The sequence below is a fragment of the Enoplosus armatus genome, chromosome 12 (assembly GCF_043641665.1).
Source record: "Enoplosus armatus isolate fEnoArm2 chromosome 12, fEnoArm2.hap1, whole genome shotgun sequence".
Classification (NCBI taxonomy): domain Eukaryota; kingdom Metazoa; phylum Chordata; class Actinopteri; order Centrarchiformes; family Enoplosidae; genus Enoplosus; species Enoplosus armatus.
In genome coordinates, this window is record NC_092191.1 from 15,713,497 (window position 1) to 15,728,572 (window position 15,076).

Below are 15,076 nucleotides of genomic sequence, written 5' to 3' on the forward strand. Positions count from 1 at the left end.
GCAGCTGCTGTACAGGCTCAGAGTTTCAGCAGAGGGAGTGGGTCACAGAGGCAGGAACAAGATGTGCAACTATTGCACTGTAGTGACAGCTTTGTAAACATAATTACCTCCCTGTTATTGTGAGCATTTTTAGGCTGCATCTAGTGCTATGGTGGCCATGTAAAAGGACCTGCATCAGCTTTCAGGAAAACCCAGGATCTCCCAGCTGAATGGGGAAACACCCGCAGGGAGGGGAGGAACAGCAGGCCTGCTGGAGAGTCTGACATCATCCAAGTGTTGGCTTCCATGTTTCTGTGAAGTCTCATATGTGTGTGTATGCATGAATAAACAGTGAGAATCTTTCTCACTCCCTCTCTGACACTCACACACGAGCACAACTGTAGTTTTGCTATAGCTTTGGACAGACATTCATTATTCTGAGTTTCTGCTGCTGCACCACCACACACAGACGCTGCGGCTCACACACCATGTAGAAGCAGAGAGATGAGGGGAACCATCGGTCATGGACTGTCAACCAAACCACCTCCCCGAAGCTGCAGCCTGAAAAGCTGCTCACAAGAAAGCATCCTCATCGCAACTGCTCAAAAATAAGACACCCAGCCCCGGCTGTCGGCAATCAAACCAACCCCAACACCCACTGCAGAAATAAACCAACACCTTCCACGGGCTCGCATTCAAATTCACACAGACAGACACAACAACCAGGACAGCACTGGCTGAAAAAAATACACCTGCAAAGTTGAAGGACACGGGGGATGTGGGGGCATTATGTGAAAGCGGGGCAGAGTGTCTGGAGGCTAGTTACAGTAAACGGCGGGGCAGCGCCAGTGGGGTGTTGATGGGCTTCAGCAAGCGCTCCAAAAAAAAACTGCATTGCCTCTGTCAAAGCCCAGCGTCCCACTGCGGATTAAAATAACCACACGGCACCGGGTTGGGGTACATATCATGGCTCATCTTGTGCCTCACCTTTCCGTGAAGCGCAATCTGAAGAAAAAGACATGAACGGAAAATCTTGAGGCTAGTTAGCTTTACTTCCTTAGCCAGCGCAGCCGCCACCGCCGCTCTCCCTCTCTCTCTGGTCCAGCCTGCCTGCCCGGTCCTACACCTCTCCCTCTGCGCCGCACAGACGTCCTGGGACTTACCGGTCTTATGTGCTGATGATGCCGCTGTGAAGAGACAACAAGTGCGGGGAGGCTGCCGGCCACCGCTCCGCTGCTCCGGGACAACAGGAGTACTGATCTGCACACTTTCGCAGCCATCTCTGTAGTGAAAAGCTCGCCGGGAAGGAGACTGCTGCGGGCGGACCGAGACGCACAGAAGGGAAGAGGGAGGGTGGTGGGCGGGTTTGCGGGGCTGGACTACGGCTTCACACACATGCCCAGTGTTGCACCAGTATGCAAAGATACAACACTTTTGTGCAGGATAATTCAAAACAACCATGAACACACTGCATTTGTCACAACAACAAAAACCTCCATCCCTCAGTTACTCTACTGAAGGTCACAAGAGTGTGATTATCATATCATAAATGTATTATAAGTGGATACACATGGGACAGCAATGTTGAAATATTTGAAAGTGGACCAGCTAAATGAGTAAAAGTAGGATTTCACTAGAAATGATCTTTAACACAGAGTAAATGCAGAGCAATCACAGCTTCCTCTCTCCACTATCTCCATAAGGCTATCTCAGGGGAAGAATAATGCAACCCGACAGGTATGTGGTACAGTAGGTATTATAACCAAATAACAGGAGATAAAACAACTTTTTTAAATCTCTAATGGATTATTATAGTGATTTCTAACAAAAGAAATCTTGCAGACTTAGATTTCTTGGCGATAGATCTATACAGTCAAAGGTATATCGCTTCCTGACCTCTTCTTATTGTTCTGTAGCTGTATGTATATACCCACTTGCTCAACCATCACTACAACAAAATATGGCACTTATAGAGCTGACTCACACTTCAAAGGTTTCCAGCTATTTTGACAGAGGCAGACAGAATATAACGTGTCTAAATGTCTCTGTGATAGGCTACATCTTGGCAGGCTCGCTGTCACTGGCCGCACCATCTATTCCCCTATAACTGGGTCTAATATTAGCTTGTCCTTCAGTCACTCTTGTGACTATGTCCCCAAAGAGCAGCATACAGGATCAAATCTAATTGAACTGATCTTTGCTGACTTTTAAACAGCGCGGACTACCTCACGATGTACGAGCATTTTAATGCATTTCAGGGTTCTGTCCCCAAATGGCAGGACATGAGGGCAAGCAGTCAAGTATGAGGCGTTTTGTTTTCTCCAGAATCACTCAGCCACTGCAAATGTAGGTAATAGGAGTGCTAATGGGTCCGTTTGGTCAATGAATGTTAAGGAGACGCTCCTCAGTGGAATATAACATGTTCGCTTTAATCTTTGACCAAGCCTGTCACATAATACTATCTGCCACACCTGTGTTGCTCAAGGGAGAAACCAGATAACATATACTATCTCTTGAATTGTTAATATACAAGAGTGAACACATGAATGTGTGAATGAATGGGTGAATGAGACTTAGCTGTAAAGCGCTTTGAGAACCGTGAGGGTAGAAAAGCGCTATATAAGTGAGATTATTTACCATTTATTCATTTACATTTTATAAATATCACTGTAGTCATTCACATGATAACATGGCTTCATAGCTTAAGCTTTAGAGAACAACAAACAGATAGATATGACAAAAAGCAAAAGAGACATGGTTGTTTTGTTGTTGATTGTGCTTGCCTTCTGTTTGTTTGTGAAATACAGTAGTAATATGTCATTGCTCCAGAACTCATCCCAGTTCCGTCTGTACTTCTTCAGGTGCAGTGCATCAGGCTGTGTGGGCGATGCAATTTAAATGCAAATTCTCAGCCGTGGACAAGGACCTGCTCAAGGCCTTGAGGCTGCATTGATTCACAAAGGGAATCTTTGTGTGGTGCCAAATACTACCAGGCACTGGTTTATATAAACCTTTACAGTACCGCTGTAACTGTACCACAACAGTATGCATTTGAACATGGTGTGTCAGCAGTGTAAACAAAAGACGCTGCAGCAAAGTGAAAAACACCTGCAGGTATTAGACTTCATCAAGTCTTTTAAGTTATAAGAGACTGTGCATGATGTTTGTTCTCTGCAATGTGCAACGTTAAATCAGTGTAATCAGCTCATAAGAAGAAGCTATACAAAGGGCAATTACCTACATTTGTAAACTTATATCAGACCTCAATATGTGAGTTTGTTTGGGTCCTAATGTGAGTTACAGCATATGCTGAATGATTACAGAAATTGGATTTATCTTATCTACTCAATATCTACTCATCATACTACTTTTCATGGGTATATTTAACATGATTCATGAGTAATTACACAAAAGTAAACAAAGAATCTGTCCACATGCATATGGAATATGAAATCAGCAATTTCTCACCATAATGATAGATAGTGACAGTGCAGATACAAGACAATGTTATTCACTGGTGGCACTACTTCTCTTAAATGTTGTTGAATCCTTAAATATATCTCAGAGTGGTCGCTCTGAACTGAGAAAAACAATTATAGTCCAAAGTTCATTTCGGACAGACACTGATTTTCTTGAATGATTTTCCTTGAATTCAGGGATTCATTATGAGCATGACAAATTCAAACAAATCTAGATTTAAGTAATTCACATATAATATCTGCTGAAATAAATCTTTTTTTACAGTTCTCCACCGACGTTAAAAAAAAAAAAAAAAACTCTTTAAGAGAGGCAGAACTGCTTTTAAAAACTCTCTGCACCCTTATCTCAAGGTCAGAGATGGCTGAATAGAGCAGAGTACAAAAAGAGGTGTGTGTGCATATGTGTGTGTCTGTGCATGACTGAAATGTCTCCTAGCAACATGAAAGAGCCGCTCCCATGGTTCTATGAAAAAGGTAATGCCCAAAGCAAGCATGGGTGTGTAACTTCGATTTCATCACCCCACCAATCAGGTACTACATAGTGTAAACACAGACAGAGTTGGCGTAGTGTATGCTGCCTTTCTTTTCTTGCCTACTCTAACACATATGTCGGCTCACACCACACAGCAATATGGCTGCTGAAACTTGAGCCTGCTTTTGTCTGCAGCACTTCACCTGAGGCATTTTTCACCATTGCACAGAGGTACAGCTTGTGGATCAAGTTTCACCATAGTCTTCATTCTACACAGCGGTTCAGCTGGGACTTGTCCTGGGTGTACAGACACTGCTGTAGTCTCTGTAAAGCCATCGCTCCCCATGGACTTACAAGTGTGTTCTTAATGTAGCACTCAAGAGTGAAACACCCTCTTAAACTAAACACAAGTCACAGTGGTAGCTACACTGTGTACTAAAAACAGTTGAGCTGCTCTTCTGCAGGCATGTCTGATCTCGTGCTCCACCTTTGCACTGCCACAATAGCAGCACAGATGGAATCGGCATTCAATGCTGTTGTACAGACCTCTGTTGCATTGCAGCATGAAGGCTGCAGTTACCTTACATGCTTAACCTTCAACCCGAATTAAGTCAGACTAATGGGAAGTGCTAGAGTCAGAGAGTGGAAACTTGAGTAAGAGGAAGACATGTCGTTTCTCTTAAGGTTTACACGACTGTTAGCTGATCCTTAAGGCCTTCAAATAGCCCAGGACACTGAACACAACACCATGACCAGACACCTCGGACATGGTGATGAGACTCTGGTCATGAGCTATTTAGCAACTATTCCCTTCCAACTTGTGCAGACTGTTTATTTGTGCATCAGCATGTGCATGTTGTGCAGAGGGCTGGACTTTGGGATCTGATTAGTTCTAATCTCCAAACTGGTATGTCTTTTGGACAGTTTAAAGAACTGATTTGCATTGTGTTATGCATGTTTATGAGAATAATACAAGACTGACATAGTGTGTGTGAACAAGATGAATGGCTGTGAATAAGAGAAATTTGCACTGCCATTGTGGACACCTAGACCATGTTGAGATTATTACTGTTGTGAAGCTATTATAATTCAATAAGAAATTTCAATAGTTGACAATTACATATTGTGGTTCTTGTGATAAATTGCTTGCATTAATGAACCCTGCACTGGAGGTGCTGCAGGCATAGTTAAGTAGTGTCCCTTATTAAAAAAGGACGGAAGAGAGCAAGAGCGAGAACGAGAGAGAGAGAGAGAGAGAGAGAGAGAGAGAGAGAGAGAGAGAGAGAGAGAGGTGAAGGAGGAATTGAAATCGCTTTAACAAAAGATGGTGGGAAAAGACAAAGAGATTAGTATGGACAATAATCAATAATAGAGAGGGTAACCAGAGATATTTGTTGCAATGTGCGTATTTGACATTAAATTGACATTAGTGCTGTTCTATCAAGACAATGATTACCTCAACTTCACTGAGATGTTATTGAAAACAGTAACTCCTGTGTATTGGCTATATGAAGCATCTATAAAACAGCAAACAAGCTCGCAGAAAACAGTCACAGAGAACTGCCGATGCCCCCTGACCCTTTTGACCTCAGGTCCATTTATTATTGTAATGGATATAGTGATTAAGCAATATATTGAGAGAATGCTCAGGTTCTGGCCCCACTTGTCAGGACAGTGGTCCATTTATAAATGCATAAAATCACATTCTCCTTACTTATCATGAATCCTCAAAGGAGAAACACTTGGCTCCATTTCCATTTTTATGAATCAATCTAAGGCCATTAAACCTCCTGGCATTATGCTTCTCACCCAACAAAGTGTCACGAGAATTTGATGATCTGATACAGCAGAGTAATGCAGGATTGGTGTTTTTACATTCTGTCAATTGTGTCGGGCTGCTTTTAAGTTTAGGAATATGAGTATGAATAAGAGATAATATAGTTACTATAAGAAACATGTATCTACAAATTGATTTCATTGTGTTTGTGTCTAGAGGAGGAGATAAACTATTCTGACATTCCTGGCATTTCTTAAAGGACCCAGCTGGTGTGTAGCATTGTATTCTATATATCTTTACTTTATTCATATCCTCATTAACACTGATATACAGTCACATCATGCAGAAATTTGACGTGTTCTTTCATTGGATGTGACAAGTCCCTCCAACCTGCAGTCGTCTCTGACACATCCCCAGTTGACTCGGCAGCTCCTCAGCTTTTCCTTTCACATTATGCATTCAGTCCAGCAAATATGTATTCAAGCCAACAATTATAACTGGCACACTGCGAAGAGGCAAGTCATTTGGTTCTGATGCATTTTTACGCTGGAGCTCCGTCAAGGCATGCATGACTAACAGCAGAGACGCCCTATCTCCCAGTTCAATTCAGTAATGCTATTGAAATGAATGGGTTTTTGTTTAAAAAAAAATCAGAAATAGAATTGCTGAAGCTGTATTCAATGTGTATTGCAAATTTCCCCGCTGAGGGATTCATAAAGGATTATCTTATCTTCTTATATTTCAAAACCTACACACAACAGTTTATTCATTCAAACCATATTGAGGTGCTAAATATTCTATATGTGAACATGTGATATACCATCAGTTTCTAATGTTAAAATGATCTGATCTGAAAAAATACTATACAAATACTATGGCATCTAGTGATAGTACAAAGGAGTTTGTGTGTGAGTCAGTTTTCTCACCTTTTTCGTTCTGACCTCAGTTTGTAGTCAGTAATAGGCCTGCAAGATTGACTAGATGAATGTGCTTTCAGGGAACAATGGCAACTTTTTTCAACATTGAAAAGTAATTTTCTTCATATTGGTGGCTGTTTCGCCTTTTAATGATGATCTATAGTATTCAACTCTCATTTATGGTGAGAGGCTGTGCTGAATAGGAGCATGCCATGGAGCTAATTAATGAGATGGCGAGATTTGATTTTGTGCTTCTACAGTAATTGCACGCCCAGCAGTGATGGGACGGAGCCCGTCTAAAAAGCATGGGGCGGGGTGCGGAGATGCCCCACCCCGCCGTCGTCTGCAATGTTGTTGGTGAACACGGAACTGCTGTTTGCGCTGCGCTCCATCTCTGCAGACACAAGAGGGGAAGACGCCGACGACGTTAACATTATCATTTTGGATTGACTGGTGTTTGTGTTGTCACTTATGTGAGTAAAGGCGCCGCTTCTTTGCTAAGACAGCTATCTAATGAGGCAGTGTGTAGCCGATAAAATAGCAGCCCCCTGAGCTAACAATTTATCATAACGTTAACTGCTAGCTTGCTAGCTAGCGTTAGCTGTCCTACGAAAAATGATCTGACTGCAGGACTCGTTATCTACGCATGTCACGTTAACAGTAACAAGTGATACAAAAAGTAGGACTGACGTTGTGTATTACTGGTATTACTGGTTAGCAAGCAGCTAACCGCTAACGTTATATTAATTCAGGCTGTTGTCAACGAGGTCAACTTACGGCTAAAAACAAAACATTGGGGTCCTTGTCCAACATGGGGACAACTTTGGGGGTTCGGGTGTCCGCTCTGACAAGTCAAACATAACACTAACATGACCGTAACGTTAAACAGTATGTTTTCTTGACCCAGCATATTTGCCGATTTACGTTAGCTAGCCGCTGACAGTGTTCCGTGTGAAATGTTGATGTCAAAGACCCCAACTCACCGGTGGGGACCATATCAAGATATCAACCACGTGAAAAAGGACATTTTGTGTCCTGGGCACTGATCGGGGAAGATCTTTGTTAACGTTTTATGGTCAGTTATATAGGTGACAGTTGGGTGAGTAAAATGTGTGATCGTTCTCAGACAGCCTAGTGTTGTGCTAACTTCTGATGAAAGTAAACTTTCCCTCATTTTACTTGGTTATTAACCTTGTAGGTGGACCCGTGGGTGTCTCTAGACCACAGTTTTTGGAAATTGTGGTGTCTGACCAAACTGAGCTGCCATGTTTGTTCAGACCATCACACAATAATCATGTTGGTTTACTATTTTGTGTGTCCAGCCTAAACCCCCTTTTCACCAGTTCACCTGCACTACACACAGTCTCAACACTTGTTATTGACTTGATGCTCCAGTTGGGCAGTGAGAAATGGCTTACCTGTGAGTCACCACACAAGATGGCCCAACCTTCGAGTGTTATTGCTTGCTGTTTCTCTGTCCAGTGTATTTGGTTTTATTCTGATAAACCTTCGGGTTAGTAATCCCAAACAGTGGAAAAATAAACATTGCTCAAATGTTTTTAAATACTTTCGTCAGCTTTAATGAATGAATCAATTCATAAGTAAGTTGTTATGAGCAAGTTACAGATTTGTCTAAAGATGCAATGTCTTAACGTTTTCATGAGACACTGATGGTAGAAGGTAGACATGCAAGCTTTTCTTTGCCTGTGCTCCTGGTACTCCTGACTATGATCCCCTCTCTCTGTTTATATTTACTGCTTGAAGGCAGAAAACATCCCTGAGCAGCAGACGAACTGCAAAGTTTAACGTCTTAAAACTGCCAAGTTTACTATTGTTTTAGAGGAATGCATCACTAGTTTCAACTGAGGGCATAAAGCATAATTTTTAGTGCCCTATGCTGTCGAGGTGACACTGCCCACGCCTTTTCTGTCCCTTTTAGTTTTTTTAGGATGCGATCATCCGAGTACTAAGTAGTGTTCACACAACATAAATATTTATGTTTCTCTTGTGGGAAGTTCAGCACATCACTGTCAGGTGGTGGAGAATGTTGATAACACTTGTGACTTGCTCACTGTGAAAGGGTACATCTCTACTTTATGTTAAACAATGTCAAATCAATTTATCTTTACCAATGAATGAAAAACTATGATCAAGATACTCTGACGATTACAAGTCTGCATCATGTAAACTGTTGGATGATGTTTTAAATACGTCAAAATGACGGCATTATTATGAGCACTTATAAAGTTGCGCCTTGCTTCATGGATGTAGAACAAATGCAAGAAAAGGTGGGTACAAGTGTGTTGATGATAAGCAGGTGTTGTCTTTGAAGGGGACATCCATCAGTTACCCTTAAAATAGCTTTTGATAATTTTTCTGTTCACTTCCCAGCTGTACTGGCTAATGCCCTGTTCACCTTTCTAAAACCTCACTGGATGGTCAAGGCCTCCAACGCACTTAGATCTATCCCTCGTTTTTCTTGCTTTTTGTTATTGTAATAGCATAAGATAGCCCCTTGCAGGTGTGTGTTCCTGCATTTGTCACTTTTTGAATGTAAGGTATTCAAAATAGACATCTCCACCAAAGTGTGGGTTAGCGTATTTACACATGCTTGTAATAACAAGGTCCTCTTCAGTGGATTGTACAGATGATGGGGTTGTAGCTGTAGTGTGGCTCACTGCTTTTCATTAAGATACACACATTCACATTCCCAGTGTCCCCTTCCTGACCAGAAAGCTCTGACAGGTTGATGAGAAGTAAGATAAGTATTTTCTGTACAAGCTCCAAGCAACTGGGGATTTCACAGATCATGGGTAACTCTCAGTTTGAAAATGATTAATTTCAACTCAGTTGACATTTTTCAAAGGCCCAGGAAGACATTCATTTTTAATTTGTCCTTCTGCCTTGTGTATATTCAGGCTTGTGTGGCATGTGTTTGTAACGTGAACGTATTTGTGTCGTGCTTTTGTTGGGGCAGAGATTACAACATTCTTTCCTGTTGAACATAAACTTTCTAAATACTAGTAGAGTAGATCTGATATAGGCGTCAAAATATTCTCTGAGGTCAGCATTTGATAAATTATTCAGAAATTATGGCCTCAATTCTTCATTTTGTTATTTACAGATATGGATAATTGTTCATGTTGTTTGGTACTTAATTACATTTCATTACATGACGTTAATTTGGCAGATGCTTTTTTTCCCAAAGGGACTTAAAATAAGTAAATTCAAATTGGCTAGGCATCATCCAAAATTGTGAGTGTATCCCTTTTAAGCAAATAACTAAAAGCATGTTCATAAATGCTTAAAAAATGTTTCTTCTGTACCATAGCCAGTCATTCAAGTTGCTCTGTGTCTATAATATCTTTGGCACTAGTCTTTCAGCATCAGACTGTCTCCAGCTCCACAGAAATAGTGTGCATGCATCCATGCTCTCCCCCTCAGTCCCCACTGTCATGGGCTGCTGAACACTCCAATTAGCATATGCCATGTCTTTTATTTTTCTGCTGAATCAGTTTGACACTTGGTGTCTGAATTGTTAATAGGATATCGACAGGTGGCAGCTTCAGGCCTCAGTGGGATGAACTCCTCTGTCCTGTCCTTTTGTGCACACACGGGAGCTACAGATACACACCAGTAGCCCCTTGCTTAATTGTTAATCATCTTTCCGTGACACTGATGAATTAAGCAACAGTCTGGTTGAAAATGAAGTTCTGGAGCTTAGCTGCACTGGTGGCAATTAGTTTTATCCTTGCTTTCTGTTGTTTATTAATTGAGGTGTGTGAGAATTCCAGGACATTTATGCATTGACTGTTGAAGGTACAGTTCTGCCTGCAGTGCAGTATGAAGACAGATCCCATGAGTGCACTGTTATTGTTCTAAGCTTTGCCTCTTGAGATGAGTGTTAATTAGTTTTTTCGTTAAATTTTTTCACATCCTTCCCTAAGACTTCCATGGCTTATGACTGGAGACGTAATGTGCTTAGCACAGTGGTAGCAGTGTGCCCACTTCTACATGACATTCAGATGGTATACACTGTATGCTGTAGTTTGAAACAGTTTCCAGACTCAGAATCAGAAATACTTTATTGATCCCCGGGGGGAAATTAGACAAGTTACAGGTGCCCCCATTCAAGAATAGAAAAAGTAGCGTAGAGATAAAGATATAAGATATAAAAAATATATACATTTACAATATTTAAGTGATAAAATATATACAGCAAAAAGTATGTAAATAGAGAATAAATAATGAGGTTATAGTTATTGACAGAGGTGAAATAAGTCCAGAATCAGTCTGTTTATTCTGAGTGTCTGACACTCAGAGGGAGGAGTTGAACAGTTTGATGGCCACAGGCAGGAATGATTTCCTGTGGCGCTCTGTTGTGCATTTAGGTGGAATAACGTAGAATTTATCTTCTTATCCTCAGTATTTGCAATGACAGAAGCAGATCTATGCCATCTATTATTACTTTTTTTCTGTCATCACATGCTGGACAAAATGCCCTAAAACTAAATTGTAGAGCATCTTCTAATTGTTGTACTGTACAGTCCTATGTGTTTCACCACGCCTTTATTCTTTTGTCCCTGCAGGATGTTCCGCTTGCGGGCGTTGTCCGCAGTTTCAGTGGGGCTAGCGCAGTTGTCTCGGCGCTACCACAGTGGGGCAGTGCGAGGGTCTGGCCGGTGGAGGCTGATGCTGGCAGCCCTGGCTGGGGTAACTGGTGTGTCTGCTAGTACTGGGCTGCTCTGGAAAAGGTACTGGGCCCATTACTACACCTGTCTGATTTTATGTACTACTGAGAGAATAATGTACTTCAATTGAATTCAATTTAAAAATACTTTATTTTGCCTCAAGGGGCAAGATAGTTTGCAAACATAAAAACTCACAAAGAATTCATTCATACTCATAAAAATAACCAAAAACTACAAAATATGTGTTAAGATAAAAAAAAAAAAGTTTGTCTGTGATTGCTACTGGCTTGCCGTAAAACAATGTCATATGACTAGGGTTTTTTCAGCTTTCATGTGTCATTTGAGCTAAATTGAACAACTCACCACTCTTGGGAGTACCTTGTCTTGTGTCTTTTTCTATGTTGAGTTGTAGTAGATTTGCTTACGGTGCAGTATTCGACAGCAGTTTGACTTTTGAGCACATGCCTGATTCGATTCACCAACATTACACAACTATTGGCAAAACCACCTCATGAAGTTGCTTACCTGCATTTCTGTTGTCATTCCAAGTCACCACCCCAAGGGTGTCACAATGTTTTTATGGCTATCCATTACTAAGGAGGCTGGTGTTTAGTTAAGGTAGTGGAGAGGGTGTTGACGTGAGAGCTCAATGGGGACAGAATGACTGTGCTGCAGGAGGCAGAGTGATGGATGGTGCCTCAGGGCATTTGAGACTGATGGGACGAGACTGTTCCAGGCCTTCACCCCAGGCTTCATTCTCCTTGTGTCTCATTAAACTGAATTATTCGGCCTGCCCCAGACAGACCCGGCTATTTATTATTATTATTCCAATTTTCAATTTAGTCAGAAAATGGCCAAGTGGGAGTTTGCCATGGTAAACCTCTCCGCATTGTACAGACGAGCAAAACACAGTGCAGTTCATCCTCCAGCACAGTCCCTCTCTCTGTTTTAACTCTGTTTACCATCATAGCTACAGCACATACTTAACTGCAAAACATAGTCTGCTACATACTTCCCTGATTCTACTTGGTATCAGAGCAAAACACAAAGAGAGATTGCCATATTTAACCTTCTTGATAGATGACAAAGAAATGTCCCTCATGTGTCAATGTTTCTTTGTTGAAAACTAGAGCATATGCAGATGCAGGGCCGTCCGTGCGACACGCTGAGCAACAAGGTGGAGAGGGACCCGATTTTGTGAGGGATACAGATTCTGAGACGGAGTCGGAGAAATCGGTGGAGGCCAGCAGTGGAGATGAAGGTGGTGAGGGGAAAAAGAAGAAGCCACGTTCTGGATTCCGTGACCGCAAGGTAATCAATAAACAATAAACATCCAGCCGTTCAGCAAGTCCAGTATTTAATTCATCCGTAGAATGGTGTTTTGAAAGCCCTCCCAATCAATGCCCAATATGCAAACGCCAGTATATTTTGACAGAATATTTTATGGCGACACACAAAGGAAATGAGCATGCATTGCTGCTGTCAAATACAAAAGAAATGTACCCCCCGTAAGATTTTATTGCTGTTAATTAGGCAGCAAATGACAAAGGAGCAGCAGAAGAAGAACAAAGTGTCTTTGATACGATGCCAAATAAACACAGTTTGTAGCTCTGCATATTATCGTTGGAGGACCAGGGATAAGGAAAGAGGAAGAGCTTTGAACAACAGATGAAATTTTTTCAAAGGAAATGTGATGCAATGGTAGGTCTGACTTATGGGTGTAGATGTAAAAATTGCGCAATCACTCTTGCATCATCAGCAGCAGCCATAGTCTTCAGAAAGCATATAGATGTCGAGGGAGCAAACCATTCTAGTGAATCCCAGCACCACAGGATTCGCTAGTGCTGGTAAAAATGGGTTGTTTTGGGCCAGCTCACTCACTTTGTCAAATAAAGAGTCGAATTGACCAAACGTGCTATCTGAAGTAAATTCTATTTGTGTGTGTGCAAATGTCCGTGCATATCCATCAGTGAGTCAGACTGAGACTGCCCTTGAAATGGCCAAATGTTGACGAGTTTTACAGTATGTGTGGTGGGAAATATTTACACATGTCTTCAGAACATTTATTTAGAGTTTTTGGTCCTTCCATAAATTATTTTCTTTACTTTTTAAAAGGCGATAGGGACTCTCTGAATGATATCATTTCAAATGCAAAATTATGCAGCAGGAGGGAATTTCCACTCTGTGCTCTCGCCCTCTTGCTTTTTGACTGATTCACCACTCTTGTCTCAGATGCTGCACAACAACCTTTGAAAATCTGAGGGGAAAAAGTGGATAAATAAGTGGTGTGACTTGAATTTCACCCCCCTGCTTGTGTGTTTGCAGTTTTTGTAATGGAAATAGAGAGCATAAATGGCTGAAAGCTGAAAAGAACAGGCTTGAGTCTCCATCAGTGTGGGTGATGCTGAGATCAGTAGCCTGTAAATCTGAGGAAATGAAAGCCAGAGGGATATGACGACATATCCCGGGCTTTCCATCAATCATGCTCTCTGGCATCTCCACATGACTGTCCTATAACCCTTCATCCATACACTGATTTTTGCCTCTTCTGGGGAACATGCTCCTGGTGATTTCCCTAAAGACCAATAAGGAGGGGGAACCAACACACCAACGGGAGCACATAATCATTAGATTCAACAAGATAATCTAGTTTGATCAAAGCCTGTGTATCTCTCTCACTCTTATCCAGTTTGAAGTGGATAACAGCCTCAAAAAGTTGAAGGTGTAAAACATATTTTACTTTTCCCACAGGGAGTTTGTGTAGTGTACACAATCATTCAGCGTCACCTAAAATAATCGCCTGTGTGGATTACAGCGGAGCACAGCTCCCAAACAGACACCGCTCTGTCAGTTTCTGTTTGAAACTGTCGGCTGAAAAGCAGATGGCAGTGTCAAGGCAAACATTGACGTGGCTAATATGTGTACCAGAGCTGAATAAATTAGTTGTTTGTATTTTCCAAAATGTTGGACTTTGGTATGTTAGTGATGCCATGCAGTTGTTGCATCTTTGTGTGGCTGTGATAGTTCTGCAGTCTCCCCTCCATGTTAACCTGACAGTCAGACTGATCCTGAAAACACTATTTCCTGTTTTGATTATGTGGTAGTTGAGTCAGGAGGTTAATGTACCTCCCCATCAGGACTGACAACTTATTTTCCTGCCGCCACCTGCTTCTTTATTCGGCTCACTCCTTCACCCTGTCCACTCTCCTTTAACTCCCCCTGAGATTAATTGCCTTGCTACACACAGGATTGGAATATTGCTGGGTCTTTGGTTTGGTTGATGTTTAGGTATATTAGAGTGCTCATGTCTAATGTGTGAAATGTTGTGTCATTAATTGGAGGTTCCTCTCTGGTTGGCAGGTCATGGAGTATGAGAACAGAATAAGAGCATACTCAACTCCAGACAAGATCTTCCGCTACTTTGCCACACTGAAGGTCATCGGCGAGCATGGAGATACTGAGGTCTACATGACGCCCCAGGACTTCATACGCTCCATCACACCTAACGAGAAGCAGCCTGAGAGTGAGTCTCCTCTCTTTCCTTCCACCACCTTTGCCTCTTGCTTGTGGCTTCTTCACACCCACTGGCATGCTCCAGTTATTTATTTATGATTTTCACTCCCTTTTTATTTGTTCCTTGGTTCCCTAGATTGAAGTAAATGTTTAGACAGATTCTGTCCCTCATCCAGGATTTTAAAATACACCCTGGCTATCTTGCATGTGTGTCGGTACATGCATTCAGGTAGTTTATGGTCATGATG

At 41.8% G+C, this 15,076-nt stretch overlaps 2 protein-coding genes across 5 annotated transcripts in view; one reads left to right on the plus strand and one right to left on the minus strand.

Moving 5' to 3' along the window:
- The window catches only part of mcu (mitochondrial calcium uniporter), a 51,099-nt gene extending 49,840 nt beyond the window's left edge, over positions 1-1,259 (minus strand). For all 3 annotated transcript variants that reach the window (XM_070915903.1, XM_070915902.1, XM_070915904.1), the window contains exon 1: positions 1,143-1,259. In XM_070915903.1, the coding sequence (XP_070772004.1) occupies positions 1,143-1,259 (117 nt within the window). The remainder of the gene's footprint in view (positions 1-1,142) is intronic.
- Positions 1,260-6,989: 5,730 nt separating this feature from the next.
- micu1 (mitochondrial calcium uptake 1) overlaps positions 6,990-15,076 on the plus strand; it is a 29,928-nt gene continuing 21,841 nt past the window's right edge. For both annotated transcript variants that reach the window (XM_070915855.1, XM_070915854.1), the window contains exons 1-4: positions 6,990-7,097; positions 11,214-11,378; positions 12,446-12,626; positions 14,676-14,838. In XM_070915855.1, the coding sequence (XP_070771956.1) occupies positions 7,096-7,097; positions 11,214-11,378; positions 12,446-12,626; positions 14,676-14,838 (511 nt within the window). In that variant the 5' untranslated portion in view covers positions 6,990-7,095. The remainder of the gene's footprint in view (positions 7,098-11,213; positions 11,379-12,445; positions 12,627-14,675; positions 14,839-15,076) is intronic.